General features: G+C 43.8%; 1 protein-coding gene across 3 annotated transcripts in view; it reads left to right on the forward strand.

Moving 5' to 3' along the window:
- Nucleotides 1–25,036, forward strand: part of ARAP2 (ArfGAP with RhoGAP domain, ankyrin repeat and PH domain 2) — a 138,062-nt gene that overhangs the window by 35,254 nt on the left and 77,772 nt on the right. For all 3 annotated transcript variants that reach the window (XM_083459725.1, XM_083459727.1, XM_083459726.1), the window contains 3 exons: nt 1,976–2,096; nt 7,104–7,282; nt 23,698–23,813. In XM_083459725.1, the coding sequence (XP_083315851.1) occupies nt 1,976–2,096; nt 7,104–7,282; nt 23,698–23,813 (416 nt within the window). The remainder of the gene's footprint in view (nt 1–1,975; nt 2,097–7,103; nt 7,283–23,697; nt 23,814–25,036) is intronic.

Below are 25,036 nucleotides of genomic sequence, written 5' to 3' on the forward strand. Positions count from 1 at the left end.
ACTTGGGGGAATATTGCACACCTTTCAATTCTGCTAAATATGCATTGAAGGACGAAAGAAGCAGTTGCCATAACACAGCGGTGGGAAATCTTTTTCAGCTCAAGGGATGCACTTCCTAATGGGCAACTTTGCGGCAGCTGTATTCCAGTGGTGTGTGAGCACTGGCCAAAGTGGATGTGGCCAAAGAGATGACATTCAGCTTCAGTAGACTAGGCCATACTCCAGCCACGCAAAGGACAGAGGCTTCTACACACACCTCCCTCTGTCCAAGCAGGCAAGAAGCACTATCAAGAAGCACTATCATAGTTCAAGGGCATTTTTCAGCCAAAGCACTCAAGCAAGTCAAGGATCAGGGCTGGGGAAAGTTTAGAGGACTGACTAGAGAGGTCTGGACTTGAGGGACTTTGCTCTTGGGCTTGAGGTTCCCCACCTTTGCCATAGTGGGTGGCAGCCCCATAAACCTATGTTTTTTGTTCGTTTAAAACATTTATACCCATCCGCTTGAGGAGACTCCAGATGCTAGCTTACAATTGCAAAATCACACACATGGTTATTCAGAAAAATACTGTAAAAACAGCACTAAAATACAATCCTGGGCTGCAGGATTTTATGCCCTACTAATAATTGTAACAGTCTCATTCTTTGTTCAAATGTTGGAAAAGGAACCTCTCTTATGGTTTCATTTTAAAGACTAGTTGAAAGCGTTGTTCTGTAGAAGTTGAGACACTGATGTGATTTTAAGTGCGTGCATGTGTGTGTGTGTGTGTGGCAATTTTTTAAAATTTTGATTAAAGGATGCATTTCAAAACTGGGAAGGGGAGAGATTGTGGAATCCTCAGTAGCTTACACACACCCGTGCTGGATATTTTCACTGTGACTGTAATGTAGCAGCAGTACCAAATTCAGACAGTAGATGCCTGCAGACACCAGTACATAATTTCTGGCAGGAGAGCTGGCAGAATTTTTATAATCAAGCTAGTCCACTATGATGAAATACACAGCAATGATGCTTCATGTATGGAAACCAGTTTTACCCTGAGAAAAATAACAAAGTACATGTAGTGTACAATAACCCCCACATACATAGCGGTTGTTGTTATTGCTGGTAGGAAATGCTGAGTTCAAGCTGGTAGTTCTGCTCATGAAACTACTTTCGCTGTAAGACAAAACAGCCATTCTGCTGCAATTTTTCTACTGCACTTTGAGCTCATCTTTTCTGCTGTACAACATTTTTTGGACCTTTAAAGCACATAATAATAATATTTTTTATTTATACCCCGCCCTCCCCAGCCAAGGCCGGGCTCAGGGCGGCTAACAAGCAATAATAAAAACAAGTTGAATGAATACAACTTAAAAACAAGATTAAAATACAACATTAAAATATTGAAACATTAAAATATTAAAATGCAGCTTCATCACAGGAGGAGAAAGGAAAAAGAAAGAGGGGGAGGGAATCAAATTGGCTCCAAGCCAAAGGCCAGGCGGAACAACTCTGTCTTACAGGCCCTGTGGAAAGAAATCAGATCCTGCTAGTCTCATGAGGCAGAGCGTTCCACCAGGCCAGGGCCAGTGTTGAAAAGGCCCTTCAGAAGTTTTCCATGCACATTGTAGCATGAATGAGTAGGGTAAGGTCAATTAGTCCAAGCCCCTGGCACCCACACATACAGTGTGAACATCTCCAAGGAGGGAGACTTAGTGTGTGTCCTTCTGTACACAAAGATTCCTTCTCTGCAGACATTTACACTGTATGTGACAACATCAGCTGGTGGAACCTGTTAGTGTGGCCTACTCATGTGTAGGTACAGCACATGAGCAACACCCTGAAGGGGGCTAGGCTGATTGTGATTGGAGACTCTCCTTTTTGCAGGCCGTATCAAAAATTACGCTTTGCCATTGGTGCCATTAGTTCAAATAGGGCTTTTCAAGTGAGACTAACTTGTACCTTCATAGACTCTTTTTATTGCATTTGATACAGGAAGTGTACTCTAAGGGAATAATCCTCCTCTCTGCTATGTCTACAGTCAGAGCCCATGGGGACAACAAACTTGAAGTTGTTACAGCGCACAGGGTATTTGTCTTCAGGGCTGAAAAGGAAGGTAAGATGGATGTATTTAAGGGCCATAGCTGGTTCATTCTGTTTTTCTGTTCGGTTCCAAGTGTTCCATGTGCCGGGTTGCATATTTTGTGGATGATATTTCTTAATAAGCTAAGGAAGCTTTTATTCCAGTTCAAGGATTACAACTTTATCCGAAGTCCAGAACAAAATGGGAGCAGTCGATTGGTGATTTCCTTTGAGATGCTTGCTCTGTATGAGTCTAGCATTTATTCCTGTAATGAACTCAGGAGGTTCTGGTCATATTGAGTTTTGTATCTTTCAGGAAAAGACACATGCAATTTGTCACCAAGCCCTTGAGTAGCTTGTCTTATGAGTCATTATGGTCTTATGAGACCAACAGATAATGTCTGGATCTACTGTACAGCTACTGTACAGTTGACCTCTGTATTTGAGGGATTTTCCCATAGCCCAACAGTTACTTTAAGACATCTGTATAAATTTGACAGTCGTCAGCATTCTAACTTGGGTTGGATAAAGACCACAGGAATATTGGTGAATTCAGATGGTCCTTTAGTAAGTGCTGTACTGCAATGGTTCGCATAATATTGCAGTAACTAGGTGCTACCTGAAACATATGGCTGTAACTGAAAACAGCAGATTTACATCTCCTCCTCATCTCCCTTGATAACATGTTACAAAGCAAGGGGGCAAATGAAAAATGATAAAAATAGTGTTAGGGCTTGTCATTGGACATCTGCTAAGGCCCAGGCCTCAGCAAGACGCCCATTGTCAAGTCCCAGAGCCCCCAAACCCTTTTGGTAGTACACCTTCATGTCTGTTCACTGTCCTTTTCTGTGAGAGGTCAAAGTTGGCAGTAGCCGAGAGGTCAAATTGGTCCTCTGAGTCAGGAGCGCTTTCAGGACCTTGGACAGTTCACAGGGTTCTGCTGAAGCAGCTATCCAAACTGTTGTCTCTGCAAGAGCTTAGATCAGTGGTTCCTTGGCTCTCAAACTTAATCTGTTCTGGAAATCCATTCCGAAACCAAGGCCCGCTTTCCCATAGAAAGTAATGCAAAACAGATCAATCCATTCCAGACTTTTAAAAACAACCCCTAAAACAGCAATTGAACATGAATTTTACTATCTAACAAGAGCATTGATCCATAAAATGAAAGCAATAATCAGTGTACTGTACTATAAAATTAATAAGACAGTATTGTAAATGATAAAAAAAATTATTACCTGCACAGATGATAGTCATTGTTTGGATAGGGGGCTTTTATCCATTTCCACAGTCACACAATCTATCAGTCAATCAATCAATCAATCAATCAATCAATCAGTAGCTGAACTGGGTTCCATACAGTCACAAAAACAAATTAACTGAAAAAGCCTCAAAAACAAAAAAGGCAAAATAAATAGCAAAAACAAAAGCGCCAAATACAGTGGTACCTTGGTTCTCAAACTTAATCTGTTCCGGAAATCCGTTTGACTTCTGAAATGTTTAAAAACCAAGGGGCGACTTCTGATTGATGCAGGCACCCTGGAAACAATAGCCAACAGCCGCATCGGACGTCCAGCTTCTGAAAAACATTCGAAAACCGGAACACTTGCTTCTGTGTTTTCTGTGTTTGGGAACCAAGGCATTTGAGAACCAAGGTGTTTGAGAACCAAGGTACCACTGTATATGTTCACTGGATCTATAGAGAAACAAGCCTTGTCTCTCCATAGGAGCTGGTTGGCTGGTAAAGGGTTCTTGCCTTATTTTATAGTCATTGGCTCCTCCAGGGCTGGGACGAGGAGAGTCTGGATAGTGCAAATAATCATCTCTGGTCATGTAAAGTCTGAATAATAATTTTTGACTGCAATATAAGAACGAGGAACAAGGGAAAATATACATGAGAGGACTAACAATGTGCAAAACTCTAGTGTATAGTCACGATAGAAAAGTAAAGTAGCACTTTCAATACTTTTTATGAAATGGTTTTAGTTTCTTGGGACCTTTTTTAGCGCGTATTAACACCCCTTAAAAGCTGTGCTTTCTGCCATCTGGTGTGAGTCACCGTTCAGTACAGAACTGACAAAGAGCAATGTGGAGTTGATGGCTCGGGTGTGAAGATTGAAGAAAATCTGGTTTAGGTTTTCTTGTGACTTACACACATATAGATAGATAAATACAGATAATACATTGTCATTTTTTGGCAGTGTTTCTAGCCTTTTTTTTAAGATACTGAAGGCAGGACTTAAGCTCAGTAAAGGAGCACTGAGCAATTTCTTTTCTGTTCATTTATTAACCTTTCGCTTGTGTGACGCAGAATCAATATGGAAGATGATTGTACAGGTTGAATTATTTATGGAGTGTGTGTGTGCAAAATCCGATGGCCATAGAGTATTAAGAGGGGAACAAGAGTTGAAACATTTCAGCTAGTTACCTCTTGAACATTCTAATGGCAAAAGGTGAATCACACAGGAAAATGGAGGAGCCGTTAACCTAAGCACTACTTGGATGTGAATTCATTCATGGAAATCACATGTAAGGTCAGCATACCAGAGTACCTTTTGGGTCCAGAGAACTGAGGAGGCTGGCTGTGACTGATTGGGGCTTTGCTGTGTTTATAGCACTCAGGGACATGGGTGGTGCTGTGGGTTAAACCACAGAGCCTAGGACTTGCCGATCAGAAGGTTGGCGGTTCGAATCCCCGCGACGGGGTGAGCTCCCGTTGCTCGGTCCCTGCTCCTGCCAACCTAGCAGTTCGAAAGCACGTCAAAGTGCAAGTAGATAAATAGGTACCACTCCGGCAGGAAGGTAAACGGCGTTTCCGTGTGCTGCTCTGGTTCGCCAGAAGCGGCTTAGTCATTCTGGCCACATGACCCGGAAGCTGTCTGCGGACAAACGCCAGCTCCCTCGGCCTATAGAGTGAGATGAGCACGCAACCCTAGAGTCGGTCATTACTGGACCTAACAGTCAGGGGTCCCTTTACCTTTACCTTTATGTTTATAGCAATGCACAAAGGCCCTATGAACCATAGAATCTTAGAGTTGGAAGGGACCCCAGGGGTCATATAGTCCATGTCCCTGCAACACAGGAATCTCAGCTAAAGCATCCATGGCAGATGACCATCCAACCTCTTCTTAAAAACCTTCAAGGAAGGAGAGTCCACCATCTCTAGTAGGAGTCTGTTCCACTGCTGGAATCCCCTTTCTTGCAACTTGAAGCCATTGGTCCGAGTCCTACCCTCCAGGAGGAGAAAACAAGCATGCTCCCTTCTCGATGAGAATTGCTGCTGTAGTGGTTTGCCTGGTGAATTGGAAAAAGGAAACTTGATGGCTGACCAGGCAGGCAATGAGGAAGGGACTGTTTTCTTTCCCCCCAACCTTTTCTTTGAAGAAGCCTTCTCATAGAGGTTTCCAGTCTACTGATACCTGGCAGTGCCACTGGGGGAGAAGGCAATCTTACAACCCAACATTACTGAATGCCTCCCTGTTGAGTTTGCCTGGCTGAGGACTTCCATTGTCAAGTATAAACTTAGCTTTTCTAGAAGGCATTTCTTCTCGTTGATTGGATGCATGCAGAATTTTTCCTTTGTCCATTAAGTTAGCTATAGCATTGGAGTGCTGTCTGCCTTCCTCATTAAGATGTGTTGTGTGCTATGTCCTTTTTGCAGTGATAGTTGCAGTTAGTCTTTGTTGTTGTTTTTTTGCTGCCCAAAGTAGCTAATATGTGCTGGCACTTGTTTGTTTGTTAAAGGTCGACATAATTTCATTAGTGTTTATAGCCATTTAAGCCAAAAGATTTTTAGTTAAATATGCCATTAAAACCAAAGAATCACAATTGGCTAATGTTTATAATAGTACCCACAAATCTGTTAAAGCTGCTGCTGCTGCTGCTTCTTCTTCTTCTTCTTCTTCTTCTTCTTCTTCTTCTTCTTCTTCTTCTTCTTCTTCTTCTTCTCCTCCTCCTTCTCCTTCTCCTTCTCCTTCTCCTTCTCCTTCTCCTTCTTCATTTAATTTCTACACTGCTTTATACTTCAGAAAAGATATCAAAGTGGTTTGCAACCTACATGAAAACATCAAACTAAGCTATCTAGAATAAAACATCAGTCAAGAAAGTCAAATATAAAGTATACATTCAAAGCAGCATAATTAATGGGAAAGTAAAGTATTATGCTAAAGATTTCAACGTAAAACACTGAAAAGAGAGCAGTCGGCCACAGAATGCACATTTAACTCAGCAAAGTTAATTTTTTCTCTTAAACATTTCAGAAGAAAACATGACTAAGTGAAGTCGAATAAAGAGTGTACATTTAAAACAGCATCATTAGCAAGATATTAAAATATTATCATAGGCTGCTGTTGCTGTCGATCCTGCCAATGGTGGCTGTGGAAGCTCAGGACTGATGACCTGTGTCTGCACTAAGAGACAGCCAAAGCGGATCTCTGGCCTCTTCAGCAGCCTCAGCGTTTGTAGCTGGAGTCAGTGCAGATCTTATTTCCCTAAACTTCTTTGCTGCAACCAGATGATCTATGAAAATTGCAACTGTGAAAGTGCTCTATTGATATGGTCAATAGAAACATAGAGAAAGGGGACTCAGAAGCACATATCTCCTGTGATTAGGAGAAAAAAACACACACAATATGGCTCTATTCATGGAAGACAAAGTCCTTATTCAAAAATCTTCCCCTCTGACATTGTGTTGGTCACACAAGTAGACCACTACTATGAAAAGATATTTCAGGAGAGGAGATACTTACTCGTCTAAGTGGCATTTATTGCAACATACCAGTATATTATGGAATGAATTGTGTCTCACATGCCTAGTTCAAAGGACACAATACATCTGCAGGATTACTTATGTTTCAAGTTCATTTTTCCACCTTATTTCCAGACGAATGTCCTGCCTTTCAACATTGTGTCCCCAAAGCTTATGTCGGTGTTGTGAAACAAAGTCATAAGCAAAACATTTTAAAAATTCAACATTAAAATCGTGTTGAATAGTTGCTTGCAATGAGTAGTTTTTGAGCCATTTTCTTCCCTTTTCTTTTTTTAGATGAAAGAAATGACTGGATTGCTACAATACTCAGAGCTATGCAGTCGCAACCTGAAATCTCTCGAGTGAGAACCGCTGTCCCTCCTGAGAAAAGCGGGTATCTGGAACTGAAAGGATACAAAGCCAAAATCTTCACCTTGCTGCAAGGAAACAATGTGTGGATCTGCAAAAATGATCAGGTAAAATGTCTGGCTTTTCTTCCCCACACCCCAACCTGAATTGTAATCAGTAATCGTATTAGTGCTTCAGATGAAAATGATGTATAGTATTTCTCAAACTTTACATGCAGAATGACAGTGACATTGTGCTTCTTATTAGAAAACATGGTTTGCGGGTGAACAGGCCCTGCATTAAATCTCACTTGCAGCCATGGATTTTCATCTGATAGACTTCTTGTTGTTTAGTCGTTTAGTCATGTCCAGCTCTTCGTGACCCCATGGACCAGAGCACGCCAAGCATTCCTGTCTTCCACTGCCTCCCGCAGTTTGGTCAGACTCATGTTTGTAGCTTCGAGAACACTGTCCAACCATCTCGTCCTCTGTTGTCCCCTTCTCCTTGTGCCCTCAATCTTTCCCAACATCAGGGTCTTTTCCAGGGAGTCTTCTCTTTTCATGAGGTGGCCAAAGTATTGGAGCCTCGGCTTCACGATCTGTCCTTCCAGTGAGCACTCAGGGCTGATTTCCTTAAGAATGGATAGGTTTGATCTTCTTGCAGTCCATGGGACTCTCAAGAGTCTCATCCAGCACCATAATTCAAAAGCATCAATTCTTCTGTGATTAGCCTTCTTTATGGTCCAGTTCTCACTTCCATACATCACTACCGGGAAAACCATAGCTTTAACTATACGGACCTTTGTTGACAAGGTGATGTCTTAGATAAACCTGTTTTCCACTACTCCATATGTGAAACTACGATAATCCGGCAAAGAACTGTGTGCCAGCAGAAGAGACGGCCTGTTTAAATACAGGATGAGTGGCCCTGAGTGAAGCCCCAAGCCCAGTCAGGTCCATCCCTCTCCCAGGTTCCCGCCCCTATGCCTGCCTGCCATTGGCCAATTCAGCAATTGGGCAGAATTCAAACTTCCCCGGCCATTGGGAGGGCTGTGTGGCCTTCCAGCCAGGAATTCCACCAGCTAGGCAGTTCCTGCTGGGGAGGACCAGGGCAACACCACCACACCTTAGAATGAGGATAATTCTGATAAGGCCAGGAAAGGTTTGCAGCGATGTATTTTTGATGGATGAAGGAGATAAGAATTCAAATGCAACTGAAATATTAGAAGTGCTGTGTGTATATATAAATCTCGATGTAAAAAGGTAAAGGACCCTTGGACGGTTAAGTCCAGTCAAAGGCGACTATGGGGTTGTGGCACTCATCTGGCTTTCAGGCCAAGGGAACTGGCGTTCATCCACAGACAACTTTCATGTGGCCAGCAGGACTAAACTTCTTCTGGCACGACAGAACACTGAGACTAAAACCAGGGCATACGGAAATGCCGTTTACCTTCCCGCCGCAGCGGTACCTATTTATCTACTTGCACTGGCGTGTTTTCGAACTGCTAGGTTGGCAGGAGCTGGGACGGAGCAATGGAAGCTCACCTTGTCATGGAGATTCAAACCACCGATCTTGGGCAAGCCCAAGAGGCTCAGTGGTTTAGACCACAGCAGCACCCATTATATATATCTGGAGGAAGGCACTCACCTTTGTGGCGGAGCATATGCTTTGAACACAGAAGGTCGTAGATTCAATCTCCAGCATGCCCAGGGGAAAAACCCCATACAGAGAGGTTAGGGAAGATCACAGCCTAAGACCCTGGAGAGTCCCTCCCAGTCATCATAGACACTATTGGTCTGACTTGGTATAATGTAGGCTTTGCAGTCCTAAAGTAATGGCATACAGCTGCTAGGTGGGTTACATTCAGTAAGGGCCTTTTTAACATTGCTTTCTTCCCACTGATAGCATTATGAGTGAGGCCTTTATTTATTTATTTATTACAGTGGTACCTCAGATTACAAACACCTTGGGTTACAAACACTTCGGGTTACAGACTCGGAAGTAGTAGCTAAAGTAGTACCTCAGGTTAAGAACGGTTTCAGGTTAAGAACGGACCTCCGGAACGAATTAAGTTCATAACCAGAGGTACCACTGTACTTAAATCAATGTCCCGCTGTCCCCCTCCACAAAGGGATACCTCGAAATGGCTTATTTTTAAAACAGACATTAAAAGACAGATTATCAGACTAAAAACAGTGGAATAGAAAGAAACAAGGCCAAAAAGAGCAACACTCTGAGTGCTCTCAGTTACTATGCTAAGCAGCAACTGAATCCAAAGCTTGATTTAAGAAGGAAAATGTTCAATATTTTCTGCTGTAACACATGTAAAGAGGAATTTAACCTCTTGTGACAAGGAGTTCCTCATTAAGGGGCATGCGCTGCCATCAATCTTGCCTCAGAACGCAGTCACCCACAAAAGAGCAGATTCACATAAGAGGAGTTGGTAACTTAGTAAGGCAAGCATCATCCTAGCCTGTTCTCTGGTTTTTTGCTTTCCATACATCACTAAATATAGGCCAAATGCTTCCTTGGCTAAATTCTGAGGCAGGGATGGGGAACTTGTGACCTCTCTTTGATGCTGGGCTGCAACTTCCATTATCCCTGACCATTGCCTATGTTGGAGAGGTAGAATGGAGTTAGAATCAAAGAATCATAGAATTGGAATGGACCACAAGGGCCATCGAGTCCAACCCCCTGCCAAGCAGGAAACACCATCAGAGCACTCCCAACATATGGTTGTCAAGCCTCCGCTTAAAGACCTCCAATGAAGGAGACTCCACCACACTCCTTGGCTCTTACTGTCATGAAGTTCTTCCTAATGTTTAGGTGGAATCTTCTTTCTTGTAGTTTGGATCCATTGCTCCATGTCCGCTTCTCTGGAGCAGCAGAAAACAACCTTTCTCCCTCCTCTATATGACATCCTTTTATATATTTGAACATGGCTATCATATCACCCCTTAACCTCCTCTTCTCCAGGCTAAACATGCCCAGCTCCCTTAGCCGTTCCTCATAATGTTGAGTTCATCAACATCTCATCAGTTTGGAAATAGAAACATTTCTCCTCCTCCTCCTCCTCCTCCTCTTCCTTCTTCTTCTTCTTCGTCTCTAAACTCCCATCAGCCCCAGCTAGCATGGCCCATAGCCAGGGATGATTGGAGTTGTATCCATACAACATAGAACCAAAGACTCCCATCCCTGGAATATATCTTAGATGCCATTAGAGGTATCTAGGATTTTTATTTATTTTTTCTCCTAGAAAGAGGTAGTATATTCTGTTGATTGATACTTGGGCAAGTACACGGAGTGTTGTGAGAGTGCTGAAATCCTCATCTATCCGGGAACTATTCCCATGGTGTCTCCCATAGGTTTATTTTAATGGTAGCGTTAAGACATCTGTCTAGACTAATAACAGTGTTTGAAAGCAGAAGAGGTCAAGTTGATATACTGATGGCTTTTAAATTTGATAGGTAAAAGTCCAAAAGTATATTGCAGCATTTTTCAAAAAAAAAGTATGAAGCTAAACATAATCCCATGTCCATTCCAAAGTTTATTGATAGTGCAACTTCATGTCTGAGGTTAATTTCAAACTTCAAAGTTTTTGATAGGGTAAAATCTTCCGACACAGAGAGATTTCTAATCTGAACACAGTCTGCTAAGTACCGTATGAATTTATTAGTCGCTTTTCAGAGCTAAAAATGGAACTGACACAAAAACAACAGGCCACATTAAATAAGAAAAGAAAGCAAAATGCTCTATTAAAATGATATATGTACATTAAAATAATTTTTATATTGCGGTGTAGCTAAACCAGCATGCTTGGTGAAGTTCTTAGCTGTGTGAGCAGGCCAGATATAGGATTTGAAACATAGGTTTTCATAAACGTAAATGATAAAGCAAATGGATCACATGACTGTAACCCCTCCATGCTTAGCATAGAAGGAAGCAAGGTTATTTCATATCAAGCTCTGAAAGTAGATGAGTTGAGGCAAGTAAAATCACATGAATATATCGAAAATGCTTATGTAACTTAAATATATATCAAACGGCGTTAAAGAGGTTTTGATTTTAGCCACATTCAATCTATAAGAGATAAATTAAACTTATCTCACTGATGCCAAAGCAAGGAAAGATAATCTAAAAATCACAGAGCAATTTACCCTTTATTCTGTGTTGTCCAGAGGAAGCACTATTATTTTGGATCCTCTTCCCAATCAGGGGTAAATGAAAGCCACTTTTACCTCCTCATGCTATATTATGTGAACAAAGGTATGCAATCTGTGTTTAAGGCTATTCACATGTACTACAAAACACTGAACTCTCGAGCTTTCCCCCTGTCCTTGTAAGCTAAGGTCAGAAACTTCTAATCTTCATTTGCAGCCAAACCTAATTGTTTTGTTCAAAACAGGCAGTCTATGGTTTGTGTAACTTTATAGCAGCAGTAATGCAATCCATGGTTTATGATTTGCCCTTCTGGTTTGTGAGCATACAGTGGGTTTGTGGGAATCATCCTTTGTTGAGTTTGGACAAAGCGAACAGCTATGGCTTGCTACATACTGAGATCAAAAGTTTCTATTCCTGGCATGGGAAGGTAAGAAATAAAGGAGGGAGCATCATGTCTCAGAACAAATGTAATAGATCTGCAGAAAACACAACCTGAAAAAGAGACAACGCATGTACTTTTGTAAATTAAAAAACTTTTATTATTATTATTATTATTATTATTATTATTATTATTATTATTATTAAGAACCTCTGAGATTTGCTTCCAAAAACGGGGATCACCCATCGCTCTTTTTCTCTGAATCCTATGTATAACAAAACTGCAACACCCATAGGAATTTATGCAATCTCTATCTTGTGACTGAATCTAGATTTGTAACCTTATGGCTATCAATCAGACTGATTTATTCTTCTTTTGGTGCCTCCCCTTTCCTCACTGCTTTGGAAAACATCAAGCCTGACAGAGATTTTTTGAAGAACTCAGTTTTTCCTCAAAATCTTGTGCCCTTTTAGTTGGTCCTAATGAAGGTGTTGCCTAACTGTTGATTTTGGGATTCAGATGTGAGTACACTTCTCTGGAGTTAAGCCGTATATAACATTCATGACAAACCAATATTTAGCTTTGTGGATGGGTACTAGTCTTCAGTAGTAAACACAACAACAGTGGGGAAATTTGGGTGCACGTCCTATTCTGGTAGCACTGCCCTAAATGAAAATTTCCCATCAAACCGAGATGAATTCCTCTTTAAAAGAAGAAGAAAATGCCAAGTGGAAGCACATAGGCTAAAATGACAAGATAACTTGGAGTCCCCTTAGACCAAATTTTCACTGCCAGCATGGCCTAACTGACTTTCGTCTGAGTGGAGGCAGTTTGCAGAGGGCACTGTCCTAGCTTTAAGGTCCTTTCCAAGTCTCTTCAAAAGCATGGCCTGGATATATATAGCCATTAATTCCCACAGCAAGGAAGCCCCACAAGGCCTGGAGTGCTTGTCACAGCTGACTAGGTGAGGGTGTTGCTTACTTTGCAAGAGGACACTTACCTCCCCTGGGAAGTCACTTTGACCAATTATCTCAGGCAGAACAAACTGACCCATATATTCTCAATGTGTTAGGAACACATAATATCCTGTGTGTGTGCGTTTTCCCACTCTTAGCTGTTCTGATAACAGAAATCTTCTTTGGCGCTCACTCGTAGCTGAGTAAGATTGTCTTCCATGAACACAATCTTAACAGTGAGTCTGTAAGTGACTGAGAAGGCCAATTCTGGATCCACACATCCTTCCACAGTGGGGACATAGGTTTTTGGGCAGGAGTTGATCACGGTGAGGGTTTGCTCGTTTCTCTCTTTCGTCCTGAGTTGGAGCGTCTTCAAAGCCCATGACACCTTTGGTAAAGGCTGTTCTCCAATTGGAGCGCTCACAGGCCAGTGTTTCCCAGTTGTCAGTGTTTATACTACATTTTTTTGGAGACGCGGGTGGCGCTGTGGGTAAAACCTCAGCACCTAGGACTTGCCGATCGCATGGTTGGCAGTTCAAATCCTCGCAGCGGGGTGCCCTCCCGTCGTTCGGTCCCAGCGCCTGCCCACCTAGCAGTTCGAAAGCACCCCCGGGTGCAAGTAGATAAATAGGGACCGCTTACCAGCGGGAAGGTAAACGGCGTTCCGTGTGCTGTGCTGGCTCGCCAGATGCAGCTTGTCACACTGACCACGTGACCCGGAAGTGTCTGCGGACAGCGCTGGCTCCCGGCCTCTAGAGTGAGATGAGCGCACAACCCTAGAGTCTGGCAAGACTGGCCCGTATGGGCAGGGGTACCTTTACCTTTACCTTTATACTACATTTTTAAAGATTTGCCTTGAGAAAGTCTTTAAACCTCTTTTGTTGACCACCAGCATTACACTTTCCATTTTTAAGTTCAGAATAGAGTAGTTGCTTTGGAAGATGATCCGAACAACATGACCAATCCAACTATGTTGATGTTGAAGAATCATCACTTCAACATTGGTGATCTTTGCTTCTTCCAGTACACTGGCATTTGTTCGCTGGTCTTCCCAAGTGATTTGTAATTTTTTTTGGGAGACACCATTGATGGAATCTTTCAAGGAGTTGGAGATGGCATTTATAAGTGGTCCATGTTTCACAAACGTATAGTAAGGTTGGTAGTACAATAGCTTTGTAACCAAGCATTTTGGTTTCCCTGCGAATGTCCCTGTCCTCAAACACTCTGCACTTCAATTGGGAGAAAGCTGCACTTGAAGAGCTCAGGCGATGCTGGATTTTGGCATCAATATCTGCCCTTGTGGAAAGATAACTGCCCAGGTAGGAAAAGTGATTGACACTTTCCAATGTTACACCATTGAGTTGGATATGTGGCACTGCAGAGGGGTTGTTTTGTGCTTGTTGGTGAAGAACTTTGGTTTTTTGAATGTTGAGCGATAGGCCAAGCTTTCGTAAGCTTCTGCGAAAGATCTTTAGGATGGTTTGAAGGGCATCCTCTGAGTGTACACACACTCTGTTGTCATCAGCATACTGAAACTCTATGACGGAAGTTATGGTAATCTAACTCTTTGCTTTCAGCCTGCTCAGATTGAAGAGCTTTCCATCTGTTCAGTATATGATTTCTACTCCAGTGGGGAGTTTCTCTTCGACAAAGTGTAGGATCATGGCAATGAAAATAATAGATAGAGTTGGGGCGATAACACAACTCTGTTTAACACCTGATTCCACTGTGAATGGTTCATATTGAGATCCATTGTTATCCGCGATTGTTGCTGTAATATTATGGAGGAGCCGAAGGATGTTCAAAGATTTATCTGGGCAGCCAATTTTCAGAAGGACAGTCCACAGGGCATTACGATTTACAGTGTCGAAGGCCTTAGTCAGGTCAAACACCATATACAGGGATTGGCTTTGCTCTCTGCATTTTTCCTGAAGCTGTCGAGTGGTGAAAATCATGTCCACTGTCCCCCTAGAAGGTCGAAAACCATTTTGGGATTCAGGAAGGGTAGCCTCGGAGATTGTTAGGAGATGGTTAGTTAAGATCCTTGTAAGAATTTTTCTGGCTAAAGCTAGTAAAGAGATGTCTTGATAGTTTACACAGTCACCTTTTTTTAAAAAAAAGAGATTGATAATTTTGGCATCCCTAAAGTCTACTGGGATCTCCTCTCTCTCCCAGATTTTTCCCCCAATGAGCTTGTGAAGTTGTTGTGTAAGTTCAATTCCGTCCACTTTGAAGACTTTGGCAGGTATCCCATCAGGTCTGCTGGCTTTGTTGTTTTTCATTTGGTTAATAGCTATACACAGCTCTTCCAGATTTGGAGATAATCAGTTCTAGGTTAATTACTAATTAGCATAAGGGTTTAAAATATAAGCTTTAATTTTTTTAAAAGGTTCTGTGCTTGAAAAATCATATTAGGCATGTTAATAACGGGGTCAGTGAACAGGCACCAAGAGATTTGGAGCACTTGTTCATTTGCATGCTGACACCTAGCTCTGTTTCTCAGTTATGTTTGAATTGGGTGTGGCCTTGGATGAGTTCCTGGATTCAGTGGTGACTTGGACAAGAGTCAATAATATGAAACCTAATCCTGAAAAGAAGGAGGTCTTGTGGACGGGTGATTCCTGGGAGTTAGGCAAATTGTCTTTTCTGGATGGGGCTGCACTCCTTCCAAAGGATGAAGTATGTACTCCGGGGGTGATCCATGTTTCATCCTTGTCACTGAAGACCCCAATGCCCCCAGTGGCAAGCAGCCTTTTCACCTGCTGCACCAGATACAGCCTTTCCTAGACCAGGAAAGGCTTTCCACTGTGACTTGGGCATTGCCAACCTCAAGACTGGATTACAACAAGCCACTCATGGGGGGCTTTCCTTGGTGTTGATCCAGAATAGTGGTGCAGAACCCAGTTGTGTGGCCACTGATTGGATCAGACAACCACAAACATGTGATACTGCTGCTTAAAGCATTTCACTGGCTGCCAACTTCCTACTGGGTCAAGTTCAAGGTGATGTTGCTGACATATATAGCCCTGAGCAACATGGGACTGACTTACCTAAGTGACTATGTTTTCCCATATAGGCCTAACCATTCACTGAGATTTTCACTTTGGCTTTTACTATCTACTGAGGATTTGCAAACATGCGCATGATGTTGTTAAAGGGTTCTCATGCTAAAAAGTAATGCCTCGTAATATTATGCCAAGTGTTTCTTGTTTTTGGCCACTACTTAGGTGGGCTCTGACCCATAAAGCCATATGTCACAATTGATTTGTGGGATGAGGAATATATGGATGGCCCTGCATATGTTGTTGGACTTCAGGGGCCCCAACATCTCTTGAGTGTTGGCTGGGGCTCATGGGAGATGGAGTCCAACAACCTCTGAAGGTCCACAGCTTCCCTTCTTTAAAGTGCCACAAGATTTTGTTCAATTTATGCTTGTTGATTAAGCTGACTAAGAAAGTTCTCCTCATGTTCAAATAGTGACAAACGTTTCTTTTTAAAAATAAAGCATTGCCATCTTAAAACTCTCCCTTCCTCTCCCCGCAAGAGGTTCTTGAGAGTGAGAAGCCTCCGTTTGATTGGCAGCAGGAAAAAGAAGCAGGGAGCAAGTGAATGGGGAGAGGAGGACAGGGAGTTGCCATTAGCAGCTGTGTACTTGATCGACTAGAGAAGCAACAAGGATGGAGGCCAGACAGGAGGTGCATGGAATAATCAAAATGACAGCTTAGCCAGATGCATTTTGAGGGTTACAATCCTGGGAGGAGGAAGGAGAAGTGGAAGGGAAGCGATGGAGTTTGATACATTTTCAGAAGTGGCAAGTCCCATTCTGTTTGATCCAGTTTTAGACCTTGGGCTTCTTATTGAGGACAACATTAGCAGATGATTAAGAGAAATTTGAGGAGTTTTGATGCAGAGGAACCAAGCAAATGAGGCCTGAAGGAACTGATTTCATGACTCATGTTGCTATGAGACAGATATAATAGTTTTGTTAGGGGAATGCTAATTGGTAAACAGACGAACAAGGCTGCTGGAGTCTGCCAAGGATCCAAGGAGGAGCAGGACACACAGCTTTTCTACAGAAGCACTGAGAAAAGGGTGCAAATTTCCTCTTCTGTTGCCATCCCCTTGCATTTCCCCTGAATCCTGGGGTGATTTTCCGGGGTGCTGCTGGAAGGAGGGAGCTGAAATGCCCTATGCGACTGGAATAATGAAATGGCTAAATGCAGCTCAGACATAAAACAAATTTGCTGCGGCGCTGGTTGCGGTTATCCATGAAAACTTCACAGGAGTGTCAGAGAGCTTATTTCCCCTTTTCCCCTGACATACCCGAAGAGATCATGACCATGATTGAGGTTGTTCTAAACAACCAGCATGAATGCCCGGTGGGATGAACATCTTGGGGTTTGTCAAAATGACAGGGCTGGACGGAATGACTCTTTTCATGGGTCTTTGATTCTGTAATCTTTTCATTATTGCTAGCTGTTAAGCAAATGCCAGTCATTGATATTGACTCTTCAGACATCTGAATATAAATGAACAGAGCTGGGGACGTAATGTGATCACAGTTGCTGGAGTCCATTAGTCACCAGGGTGTGAAATTCTGAATAAGCTCCATTTAATTATTATGGTGTTCAGCTCCTGTACTAGAGAAGCCCAGCTGAGAGGGAATTGCACTCTTGTTGTGCAAATGGGGATTGTTCGATTGCGTCGGTATGTTGCCCTTCTTGCTGTGTGCTATCTAGTTTGGCTGTTGTTATCCTCTTCTGCTTATGTGAGATTATTTGGGATGTTTGCAAGACAACTGATTTGCGTACTGTGTACTTGATCTGTGGAGTGTCAAGTGTGCCTCTTAACGTACTGTCTTCCGTCTTCCTTGAAACAAACTTCTTGAAATACAGTTGTACCTTGGATCTCAAATGCCTTGCCTCCCAAACAAATCGGCTCCCGATCAAAACCCGGAAGTGAGTGTTCCGGCTTTTGAATGTTCTTTTGGATGCCAAACGTCTGACGGGGCTTCTGATTGGCTGCAGGAGCTGCAGGCTGCAACTGTACTCTGTTATTTTTGAAGTAAACATGATTACAGTGGTAACTCGGGTTACATACGCTTCAGGTTACATACGCTTCAGATTACAGACTCCGCTAACCCAGAAATAGTACCTCAGGTTAAGAACTTTGCTTCAGGATGAGAACAGAAATTGTGCTCCGGCAGCGCGGCAGCAGCAGGAGGCCCCATTAGCTAAAGTGGTGTTTCAGGTTAAGAACAGTTTCAGGTTAAGAACGGACCTCCGGAACGAATTAAGTACTTAACCTGAGGTACCACTGTACTATGTTCTATATGTTTGTGTTTCCTCTGTTATTGTTTGGTATCCTCATCACTCCAGAGAATTCTGTTCACTTTTAACCTTAACTTTTGGCTTGTGCCTGATAGCTGGTATAGGGTACTGTTTAAATGTGTGACCTGTGTACTGGAAAACCTCTAGTTCAAATTTGATCTCAGAGTTGCATGAGATTTGTGCAATGGTTACTGCTGGTGGTCAAAATCTAAAAGATACTGCAGTGTGAGAGCTAAAAGCAGTGCTATTTTTCTAGAAAAAAAGGTTCTGAAACACACCACAAATGCCTCCCTCGTTCTCTTTTAATGGCAATGGTGCCCACCTGAGAGGTGCTGGTGAGTTCCGGCTAAATAAAAAGCCCTGGCTAAAAGTATAAATTGCAAAGTTAACATGTATTAAAAAAAAAAAAGGAATTACAGAAAATAAGCCATAGATTTGGCTTTTTAAAGCCAAAGTTTGCAGCTCTCTGCACCCTGAAATGTGAGTAGTGAGATAAAATGTGATGTTTTCTTGCTGTATATTGGAAAAAAACAAGGAAAAAAAGAACACCGAGCCTATGAAATACATATTTTTCATCATAGGGTGGGTGTTGTTTTCTTGGAATGGCCCCCACAACTGTGTTTTCAAGTCCCATGCTCTGAATTTAAACAGTTTAATCAGGTAGATAATCTAGTAGCATTCACAGTAGTCTGTGGAATAATTGCATAATGATAGTTATATAAAGATGTTGCTTAAAGACAACTGAAATTGCTTCTAATAGCTTATTAGGAAACATCTTACATTGATTCTGACAATTGGTCCACCATGGTGGCTGGTCCCCATTGAGTCTGGCAGGGCAGAAGGCAAAGAGGCCAATGGTAAATGGAGCCAGAGACAGTGATTGACAGTTCTTGGCAAATTGTGGAGAGATGTTTACTGTGTATCTTGATCCAAGCTTGGAGTGAGTTGCAGGGACCGGATAAGATTACTGTGGAGGCTGGTTCTGGTCTACAGGGAACCAGTAGGTCATCCCTGTGCCAGATCATAAATGCAAAGAGATAAAATCCTGAGATCATTCATGTTGCAGTGTGCCAGAAAAGCAGAGGAAATAAATGATGCTATAACTTAACAATTTCCTATTCCTTTGATTGTTAGAAGTCCTCTAGTGATCTCCAGCTAATGTATTCAGCTATCTTATATACCGTATTTTTCGCTCTATAAGACGCACCAGACCACAAGATGCACCTAGTTTTTGGAGGAGGAAAACAAGAAAAAAAATATTCTGAATCTCAGAAGCCAGAACAGCAAGAGGGATTGCTGCACAGTGAAAACAGCAATCCCTGTTGCTGTTCTGGCTTCTGAGATAGCTGCACAGTCTGCATTCGCTCCATAAGACGCACAAACATTTTCCCTTACTTTTTAGGAGGGAAAAAGTGAGTCTTATAGAGCAAAAAATATGGTACAGTAGTGCCCCGCAAGACGAATGCCTCGCAAGACAAAAAACTCGCTAGACGAAAGGTTTTTTCGTCCGCGATTTGCCTCGCAAGACGAATTCCCCTATGGGCTTGCTTCGCAAGACGAAAGCCCATAGGGAAATCTCTGGGGACCTCTTTTAAATGCTAGCGGTGGGGAGCAAAGCCTTTCCCCCCCCTCTGGCCTTCAGAAGAGGTCCAGGAAGGCTGGCGGGGGCCAAAAGGCTTTGCTCCCCAGCGCCAGCATTTTAAAAGCAGTCCGGGATAGCAGGGAAGCGCTTCCTGCTATCCCGGACGGCTTTTGAAGGCAGGAGAGATCCGCGAAGCCTGGGCGCGCTGCGCGCAGGCTTCGGCATGCCGGCAAGTCTCCGCCAGCAGCAGCAGAGCTGCCGGTGCTGGCAGAGAGATCCGCGAAGCCTGGGCGCGCTGCGCGCAGGCTTCAGCATGCCGGCAAGTCTCCGCCAGCAGCGGCAACGCTGCCGCTGCTGGGGGAGAGATCTGCGAAGCCTGGGCGCGCTGCGCGCAGGCTTCTGCATGCCGGCAAGTCTCCGCCAGCAGCGGCAACGCTGCCGCTGCTGGGGGAGAGATCTGCGAAGCCTGGGCGCGCTGCGCGCAGGCTTCTGCATGCCGGCAAGTCTCCGCCAGCAGCGGCAACGCTGCCGCTGCTGGGGGAGAGATCTGCGAAGCCTGGGCGCGCTGCGCGCAGGCTTCTGCATGCTGGCAAGTCTCCGCCAGCAGCGGCAACGCTGCCGCTGCTGGGGGAGAGATCTGCGAAGCCTGGGCGCGCTGCGCGCAGGCTTCTGCATGCCGGCAAGTCTCCGCCAGCAGCGGCAACGCTGCCGCTGCTGGGGGAGAGATCTGCGAAGCCTGGGCGCGCTGCGCCCAGGCTTCTGCATGCCGGCAAGTCTCCGCCAGCAGCGGCAGAGCTGCCGCTGCTGGCGGAAAGGTCCGGGATGCCTTGGCCGGACAGCTTTTGAAGGCAGGCGGGGGGAGCAAAGACTTTCGCCCCCGCCAGCCTTCAGAAGAGGTCCAGGACCTGTTCCGAAGTGGGGCGGGGGGGGGGGGGACACCTGGCCCCGCCGCCCCACTTCAGAAAGCTGTTCCGAAGTGGGGCGGGGGGGGGGGCGGGGACACCTGGCCCCGCCGCCCCACTTCGGAAAGCTGTTCCGAAGTGGGGCGGGGGGGCGGGGACACCCGGCCCCGCCGCCCCACTTCGGAAAGGTGTTCCGAAGAGGGGCGCGGGGGCGGGGACACCTGGCCCCGCCGCCCCACTTCAGAAAGCTGTTCCGAAGTGGGGCGGGGGGGCGGGGACACCTGGCCCCGCCGCCCCACTTCGGAAAGGTGTTCCGAAGTGGGGCGGGGGGGGAACACCTTCTGAAGGCGGGCAGGGGGCGAAAGTCTTTGTCCCCCCTGCCTGCCTTCCCAGGGGCTTTTAAATCGCCCCGGACAGCGGAGAAGTCCTCCGCTGTCCCGGGGCGATTTTAAAATGCCGCCCGCCAGCATTTTAAGATCGCCCCGCACAGCGGAGAAGTCCTCCGCTGTCCCAGGGTTTTTTAAAATGCTGGGGGTGGGAAGAAAAGCCCTTGTCCCCCCCCCCCAGCCTTCAGAAGAGGTCCGGGGACAGACTGTCCCCGGACCTGGCCTGAAGGTGGTTTCCCTAGGAACGCATTAATTGATTTTCAATGCATTCCTATGGGAAACCGTGCATCGCAAGACGAAAAACCCGCAAGACGAAGAGAATTGCGGAACGAATTAATTTCGTCTTGCGAGGCACCACTGTAGTTTACTTTTGCCTGTCTTATCTTACCTATGCAATAATGTGGCCCTTTAGACTACATCTCCCATCAGCCCAAACCATTTGCTTTTCTGGCTTGGAAGATGGAAATCTGGTCTTGTTAGCTAGGGATGATGGGCTTAGATTGTGGTTAAATATCCCAGGAACTTTCTGCCTTTCTTCATAGTTTCTAGTTTGACTGAGTCTATATATTATGTCTGGTTTACCCTCCTCTTAGCGTACACATCATTGCTACATAATGTGCTGCCAAGCCCAAGCTGACAGGTGATTATAGTGCTGATTCTCCACCCATACGACTGATAGGAGTGGATTAATAAGCCTCTATGGAGTCTCCAGAGAAATCGTTGCATTGTACCAGAGCAGATACATCAGGTAGATCGCCATTGATTTAAGAAATAAATGAAGGCAAAAGGAGAGAGTTTTATTGGAGTCATAAAAGTGAGTGAGGACTAGCAACAGAGAAAAGGAAATGGAAAAATGACCCAAAGTGATGAATGGAAGTAATGAAGAGGATTCCCAGACTGAAAATTTTGCATACCTACTTTGCAACAATTGTTGGGGGTTGAAGAACACCAGCCTTAGGAGACTTATGATCTGAGACCTAGTTATTTTTTATTTATTTATTTATTTATTTATTTATTTATTTATTTATTTACGGCTATTAGCCCATAAATAAATAGACCTAGTTTACATAAGCTTTCCAGGATGCTGTGTGCTTAATTCTCTGAATTTCCTTTGAGTACAAAAGATTCATAGGGGTGTGTAAGATGTGGGTGGGACACTGGTGGCGCTGTGGGTTAAATCACAGAGCCTAGAACTTGCTGATCAGAAGGTCAGCAGTTCAAATCCCCTCGACGGGGTGAGCTCCCATTGCTTGGTCCCAGCTCCTGCCAACCTAGCAGTTCGAAAGCACGTCAGAGTGCAAGTAGATAAATAGGTACCACTCCAGCGGGAAGGTAAATGGCATTTCCGTGTGCTGCTCTGGTTTGCCAGAAGCGGCTTAGTCGTGCTGACCACATGACCCGGAAGCTGTACGCTGGCTCCCTCGGCCAATAAAGCGAGATGAGCACCGCAACCTCAGAGTCGGTCACGACTGGACCTTACTTTTACAAGATGTGGGTAGACATTCTGTTCTAGATGCGGCAACACTCTCCTTGAAGGATCAAGTGTTTAATATGAGGGTACTTTTTAATTCTGCATTGACACATGAGGCCCAGGTGGCCTCAGTGGCTGGTAGCTGCAGTCATAGATAGACAAGGATAGCTTGGCAACTGTGATACATCTGAGTTGATTTAATATTTATATGCAGCTTCCCCAGCAATCAAGTTGAACTCAAAGCACCTCATGTCAATAACAAGCCATTAACAAATGAAAATGCTTCCTAATACAAAAAGAAGCATTCCGTAAAAGTACAATAAATGCATCGAAGCAATAGCAAAATCAGGCGTACACAAACTCAGCCCTCCAGATGTTTTGGGACTACAATTCCCATCGTCCATGACCACTGGTCCTGTTAGCTAGGGATGATGGGAGTTGTAGTCCCAAAACATCTGGAGGGCCAAATTTGCCTATGCCTGAGCAAAACCAACCATCAATCAGGATACCCCACCTCCCGACATAAGACCGTAGCTTTCCCCCCTTTTTCTTTTTAAGAACTAAGACAGCAAAAAGTCCCCGATTCAAAATATGTTTCAGAATGTGCTGCTATTTTTTTTTGGGGGGGGGAGGGTTATTGTTTTATTGCAATATATTATATTAGAGTTTCACTGTTTCATTCCTTGTTATATTGTACATATTGCCTCTGTTCTTTGTAAACCAGCTACAGGCCGCCTTAAATATTACACAGTGTATGAATATATTACATAAATGGTACTCAAATTAAGCTCAAAGAAGAAGGTGGCACCCTCATGGTGACTCCAGAGGCGAGACTTGATGTAGTCTTTCAGGGTCAACAAACTGAGATTGGCTCACCCATGTTGGCCTGGCACACTATCTGAGCTGGGTGTTTTATTTGGGTTGCCATATTTCAAAAAGTGAAAATCTGGACACAAACGTTTTTGACTTTGTTTTTGGCAAAGTTGTTGAGCAAAAAAAAGTTTCTGAGCTATTTTAAACAAAAATCACCAAAATCTACACTACCGACATGGGCTGCGACCCGATTTCCCCAGACATTCCAGCGATTTCCGCCCGGAGGCTCTTTGCAAAGGATGAATTTCCACGAAATTCTGGACGTATGGCAACCCTAGTTTTATAGCTCAATGGATCCAGTCCTGAAGGGAATCACAACAGCTTCCTCCTTGTCTTCCCAATGAATTGATCTTTGATACAGGTGTTTCCCAGGAAGACAAGCAAGGTCCCCTGGAGCTGAATGAGCAAATACTGTCTTCCCTCATTTTTTGTAAATCACTGTTGTTAAAAGCTATTATATGCCGTTTCATAATTCTGTGTTTCTTCTCCACACCCATTTCTAGGATTTTAAACTTGGATATGGCATCACTATAATCCCCATGAACGTAGCCAATGTGAGACAGGTAGACCGCACAGCCAAACAATCTTTCGAAATAATCACACCTTACAAGAGCTTTAGGTAAGTCCCTGGAACACTTGTTTTGATAATGCAAATGTAAATAATTGTGGAAACTATTATTGAGAACCTTTGAAACCACCTACATGAAGTATTATTATTATTCTGTAGTAGGGTTGCCATATTTCTTTTCAATAATAATAATAATAATTTTTGTTTGCTTTTTAAAAATAAACAAAATATAACAAAATCATTTTTAAGTCCATATACAGAGATTACTCTGAATCTCACGACTTCCTCCCACCCCCTCCATGAGTCCTAATGCTAATATTTACACCTGCATATCAATTCATTATCCAAATATTTTGTCCCTCTAAATTAGCCCTAGTTTTTGTTACTTTACAAATGTGGTTAAAATCCTGCTAATGTTTTCATCTGTTTACAATGGTCACGTAGATCTATTAAAATTTCCCCCCATTCTTTTTTTAAAGTTCTTGTCGTCTTGGTTTCCGAGATTCCCAGTTAATTTTGCCATTTCAGCCTGGTCCATCAACTTGGTTTGCCATTCTTCCCTCTCCCGCATTGTTTCTTCCTTCCATCTCTGGGCTAGTAACATCTGTGCAGCTGTTGTCGCATTTGGTTGCCATATTTCAAGAGGGTAAAAACCTGGACACAAAAAGTCGTTGAGCTTTTTTAGGGCAGTCGCCTGATGGCCCCCTACCGCCAAGCTGAAGCCACCACGCCAGAACCCGGGTCGCCTGAACCAGAGCCCGGGTCCTCTACGGCAGAGTTCAATCCTGAACCAGAGCTGCCCATGCACACAATTATTTTTATTAAACCCCAAATCCAGGACGTTTGCTTTAAAATGTTTAATTCCCCCTAGAGGGGCATGTAGTAGCCCCAAAAGAGGACATGCCCAGGAATTCCAGGATGTATGGCAACCCTGTTCTATAGTGCAATAATAGTGTTGCATGCCATCCCAATCTCTGAGTGGTAAGGGATTCTAGAGCTGTAATGAGACTTCCAGCACGAGGCTGTCTAGGATGCTGTCTGTAGAATTAAGAACTCTGTTTTGCTTTTTGTTTGCTTTTGTTGAAACGTCAGGATAGGAATTATTATTTTTAAATGAATCTTTTGGCTTTTTGTTTTGTTTTGTTTAAGTCCTCTGCTGTGTTTTGACAAAAGGAAATAAATCCAGAACTCCTAAGTGTACAGGCAATATTTTAGACAACTTCACTTCTTGCAAAGCATAGATATAGAAGAGGAAAGAGGTACAGTTGTATCTT

This window comes from Podarcis liolepis, assembly GCF_965112155.1.
Source record: "Podarcis liolepis genome assembly, chromosome: 9".
Classification (NCBI taxonomy): domain Eukaryota; kingdom Metazoa; phylum Chordata; class Lepidosauria; order Squamata; family Lacertidae; genus Podarcis; species Podarcis liolepis.